The 5,532-nt window shown below is 39.5% G+C and overlaps 1 protein-coding gene and 1 pseudogene across 1 annotated transcript; both read right to left on the bottom strand.

Moving 5' to 3' along the window:
- Positions 1–631: 631 nt before the first annotated feature.
- On the bottom strand, positions 632–3,257 carry LOC115661932 (uncharacterized). Its single transcript, XM_030584123.2, has 2 exons — positions 3,212–3,257; positions 632–1,434 (listed from the first exon to the last, which is right to left on the bottom strand). Exons 1-2 carry the CDS (start codon positions 3,255–3,257, stop codon positions 632–634), a joined length of 849 nt encoding a protein of 282 aa, XP_030439983.2.
- Positions 3,258–3,954: 697 nt separating this feature from the next.
- On the bottom strand, positions 3,955–4,969 carry LOC115661931 (F-box/kelch-repeat protein At1g57790-like; annotated as a pseudogene).
- Positions 4,970–5,532: the final 563 nt, after the last annotated feature.

Raw genomic sequence — 5,532 nt, 5'->3', positions numbered from 1 at the left:
TAATTACAAATGACGATTTAAATCAACCAATCACCTAGTTAGATATCCAAGGTTTCCAACTGTCTTTCCATGTAGTCCACTTACCTATGTTCAAAGAATATTTTATATTTTCTTCTAGAATTAATTAATTAGAAAAGTTAGATAAGCATTGGAATTTTTTCAGTGGGTTGCTAAGTTCTCTCAATCTATTGTTATCTATATTTATCTCTACTATATATAACCAATTTTCAAATGACCAAACTACCCTTATATCATCTCACTGTATAAAAGTAAAGAGATGGGTAGATATCAATTAATAATTAAAATTTTTGATATTTTTAGAAGATTACCTAACTGATCTATCATTTTAATCTTGCGCACATATCCTTAATTTTGAGATTTATATCCTTAATCTGCCGCAAAAAACATCCAAATCCATATCGTGCCAAGAAATTAGTCCGTCAAAAATTAAAATCTACCTTAATACCCATTACTAACAAATGTTCCGTCAACGAAATTGGTAAATGAGGATTCTTTGTACTGACCATTGATCCCGCCTTGCAATCAAGGGTGGAGATGGGCCATTCCAGTGGACCCGGATTTGACATCAAAATCTTGGTACTGAGGAGAGAAAAAAACTCAAACATAAAGTTCAAAAGTGAGGTTGGAACCATTCATAGATGTGGTTGGCAGGGGCATCAAAGTATGTATCGAGTTCTCCGTCTTCCATGCTGTAACTCTTCATCTGATCATCGTCGTAATCCAGGAAATAGACATGGTTTGGCTTGATCCCGGGAAGGCAGGACTCGGGGTTCAACTCCACCGAGAATGAAGAGGTGCCATTCAAGAAGAGCGACATGTTCCCCAAGCTCTCGACCTCTTCCTCAGTTCCCTTCTCCAAATCAACTTCGAAAACTCGAATCTCTTCCGCAGGTCCATAATACTCTTCAGCCGATATCGCCCAAGCCACAAGCAATGAGCCCGAACATTCAACGAGATGCGGATCACTGTCAAAATAATAATTCAGCCCTAGATCTAGTCGCCATTCCATGCGACGATTTCTCCAGTTAAGAGTCATTATTTCACAATCTGCATTCAAGGCCACAAATAGCCCATTGTAATAAATCAGTCCAAGGATGCGTGCCGTGAACCGATGCAGATCCGTCGCAAGACTTACTACCGTCCACACATCTTCTCCTGATCTGTGGAAGGCAAACCTTGATGATCTGGTATATGAGATCATGACTGCGTAGCTCCTGGACAAAGAAGGGCTTGAGGACAACGCGATCATGTTGATCCTAGGGGGGCCGCACCGGACCCTGTCCGGCCTGTCGAGTTCCTCAATGAGACGTGACTCGTGGTGAAGCTTCTCCAAGGCGGGGAGTTCGATGCTAACGCGCGAAAGCGGATTCAAGATACGGTACTCACCGTCCCCTTGTAACGCGAGCAACCATCCTGGTACAGACAAGGTCTATACATCAGATCCTGGCACCCGCATTGGGTAAATTCTCCCTGTAGAGGGGCTGGAGAACTCAGCTATTTGGTTGTATTCATAAATCATGAGCCACGGGGCTTCCGATTTCGCTCTGTATGTCTCTTTAGCGGCAGCGGACCGCCATGAGGTGCACACCCCTCCAAAAGCTAAAAAGTCTTCTATGGCTAGTCGACAAGCGATGAGTTCTAGGATCTCTTGTGGGAGTTCTTCCCAATTCGCCATTACTTGGTCGTAGATTGAATGATCAATTTGCCTGGTGTGCAACTTCTCTAATGAATTTATTCCTCAAAACAGAGCGGCAGGTCCTTTCTTATGTGAGGAAAGACAACTTTTGGGGGATTCAGTTTCCTTTTCAGTGTAGGATTTTCCAATCTAACTACCTCTTTCAACATGTTATTTCACAAATCTTATCGCTTCTTTTAAATTTCTTGAATGAATATTCTGTGTTGTGGCTCGCAAGATACAGTTCCCTCTTGGTTTGATGTTTTAAGATTTAAATCTTTCTATAAGATAGTTTACAAGCTTTTACGAATAAAATCTACAATATAGTTTACAAGCTTTTACGAATAAAATCTACAAAAGGACCCATGTGTATTATGTAATTGAGTGATAACCACACCATAGTAAACTATGCGTGAAATTGTAATTTGAAAGTAAACTGACTTTTAACACTTTAATGATAATTTCTTATGTATATATTATTTTTAAATTTAAATTCAGACCTTCGTAATGTGTTTGATGAGTTATATCCTTGTTACCTTGTAAAAAAGTTCGGGTTTATCTCCCTAAATAAACAAAACTTTAAATCTAGATCTTTCCTGACATATCTATTTTGCTTATTTTTCTTCCCATGTGCAAAGCATCTACTCTTTTCCTAGGCAATATTTAAGTAAACAAAAGCGACACTTCAAATTAAGTAGATCTTATCAAAACAAGACGGAGGATAGAAAAAAAAAAGGTTAAGAAGGAAGTAGTGAAGAGCCGTTATTGGACCATAACAGCAATTCTGGCCGTGGGATAGACGTTATCCACTAGTAACATGATTTATTTAAGGTTACGTTTGATCGTTCATATTCAAATTGGGGTATGGTAAGATAAAGGGGAATTTGAAATCCTTCAAATATCCCTAGATTGTAAAAATATTTTATCATATATTTAGTGCAACCTAAGATAAGATTAGAAATCTTTGAAAATCTGAAACTTAAGATAGGATTGGAAATCTTTAAAAATCCTTTTTGTTTGAAAATCTTTAAAAATTCCATCTCCAATTGGCTTCTCCTATACGAGACTCGAAGTCTCTAGAAAGTAGACCTCGGCAGCATGACGACTCTCATCCAACACAAGTTGACGACTCTCAATAGATACGAGTTCATGGAATTTTGTTACCGCCTTGTGAATAGTGGGAGGCACTTCTTGGGGGTCGTGCAGCCGGACTTCAGCTCCTCCGATAAATTTTCGATTTGTGTGATTAGATACCTCTATTTATGTTTAATGTATAATGTCTCTCCTAATCTTTCAACAAATTTGATTAGGTCATTGAATTACTTCAAAATGTTCAATTATCACCCTCCCATTAATTAGCTTATTGAAATTTGTTGTCATTGAGAGCGTGGAATCAATCAACCTCTTTAGAATAGGGAGGTGTTTCCAATATTTTCTAATTGTTGAGAATAACCCTCTCTCTTGACCGATCAAATAGCTTTTTCTGTATTGCCAAAAGTGTCTCTGTCCTCTAACCAGCCAAATAGTTTTCTCGCACCAATTCCTTCTCAGCTATCACCATTTCCTTCTAAACTCAATTTTTTCTCTACCCTTTCCACATGCAAACATTTTTCAATTACTCCATCCAAACTCCATTACAAAATGAGAAAATACTTTAATTCGGTCTTTCTTAGTCAACGTCATATTCATTCAATTTCATATTTTCTAACCAGTGCCATATAGTTATGCATTCTTATTGTCTTCACTTACGATATGAATATATAAAAGATGGTTTAGATAGTGAGAGAGCGGACAAAGTAGGGGAACGTATCAATAGTTGAAGAGAAAAGGAAAGTGATGAAGATAGCGAGAGAGTGGAGAAAGTGCGAAAATAGAAAGATTACCACCATATCCTTCAATTGAATCAAACTCATTAAATAAAGTGAATATTTTAATAAAGGGAATAGCACGAAATCTTAAAACTTCGCTGCGACATAATAAAATACTTTTATTTGATCATTCATATTTAATGTTATGCTTATCCAATTTCACAACTAAAAATTTAAGAAAACATTTTTATCAGTGCCATTTTGTTATGCATTTTATCGTCTTAACGCAGGAGAGAGAGAGAGAGAGAGACTAGGGGAGCGTATCAATAGTTGATGAAGATAAAATGAAAGTAATCAAAGATGGTGGGAGAGTGGAGAAACTGAGAAACTGGAAAGCCGACTACAATATCCTTTTCAACTGAGGAAGAGAAAAAATTCAAAACGTTAAGTTCAAAAACTAGGTCGGAACCATTGGGCTTCATAGATGTGTCTGCTAGTTGCATCAAAGTATGTCTCGACTTTTCCGTCCTCCATGCTGTAACTCTTCATGTTATTATCTTGGTAGTCCGGGAAATAGACGCGGTTTGGCTCGATCCCAGGAAGGCAAGACTCGCCGTTGAACTCCACCGAGAGTGAAGAGTTGACGCTCAAGAAGAGAGACGCGTTCCCCAAGCTCTTGACCTCTTCCTTAGTTCCCTTCTCCAAATCAACTTTGAAAACTCGAATCTTTTTCGCCCCATATCTTCCAAGCCACTAGCAATGAGCCCGAACATTCAACGAGATACGGTTCACCTTCAACATAACTAAGCCCTAGAAATAGTCGCGATTCCATGCGCCGCTCTCTCTCGTTAAGAGTCATTATTTGACCCCCCGCATCCAAGGCCACAAATAGCCCATCGTAATAAATCAGTCGAAGGACGGTCAACTGAATCAGATCCGTCACAGGACTCACTACGGTCCACGCATCTTCTCCTGATCTGTGGAAGGCAAACCATTGTGATCCGGTATAAGAGATCATGACCGTGTAGCTCCTGGACAAAGAAGGGCTTGAGGACAACGCCATCTTGTCGATCCCACGGCCGTACCAGAGCCTCTTCAGCCCGTCGAGTTCCGCACTAAGACGTGACTCGCGGTGAAGCTTCTCCAAGGCGGGGAGTTCGATGCTGACGCGCGAAAGCGGATTGAAGATACGGTACTCGCTGGCCCCCTCTGACACGAGTATCCATCCTAGTGCAGACAAGGTCTGGGCAAGAGATCCTGGCAACCGCACTGGGTAAATTCTCCCTGTAGAGAGGCTGGAGAACTTAGCTACATTGTTGTACGCATCAGTCATGAGACACAGGGCTTTGGTGGCAGCGGACTGCCATGAGGTGCACACCCCTCCAAAAGCTAAAAGGTCTTCTATGGCTAGTCGACAAGCGATGAGTTTCAGGATCCTTTGTGGGAGTTCTTCCCAATTCGCCATTTCTTTGTCGCAGAATGAATGATAAATTTGCCTGGTGTGCAACCGCTTCGATGAATTTATTCCTCAAAACACAGAGGCGGGTCCTCTCTTATATGAGGAAAGACAACTTTTGGGGATTCAATTTCCTTTTTGGTGCAGGATTGCCCCAATCTATCTACCTCCTTCAACGTGTTATTTCACAAATCTTATCACTTCTTTTTAATTTCTTGAATGAATATTCCTCTGTCGTGGCTGGCAAGATACAATTCCCTCTTGGTTTGATGTTTTAAGATTTAAATCTTTCTATGGCATACAACAAATCTCAAAGATATTTTCTTTTTCAAACTTTTCCCAATAGAATCCATAAAAAGACCCACACATATTATTTAGGGATAATGACACAAACAGTCCTTGAATTTTGGCTAATGTGCAATTTGGTCCCTAAACTTTTAATTTGTTTAATGTGGTTCCTAACTTTTGGTACATGTTCAATTTAGTCCCTGAACTTTTGGTTTGATGTTTTAAGATTTAAATCTTTCTATAGCACACAACAAATCTAAAAGATAATTTCTTTTTCAAGCTGT

This window comes from Syzygium oleosum, unplaced genomic scaffold (assembly GCF_021117445.2).
Source record: "Syzygium oleosum isolate NSW1041296 unplaced genomic scaffold, Sole_v2.1 Sole_v2.24, whole genome shotgun sequence".
NCBI lineage: Eukaryota > Viridiplantae > Streptophyta > Magnoliopsida > Myrtales > Myrtaceae > Syzygium > Syzygium oleosum.
This window is presented reverse-complemented; position numbering and strand designations above follow the sequence as displayed.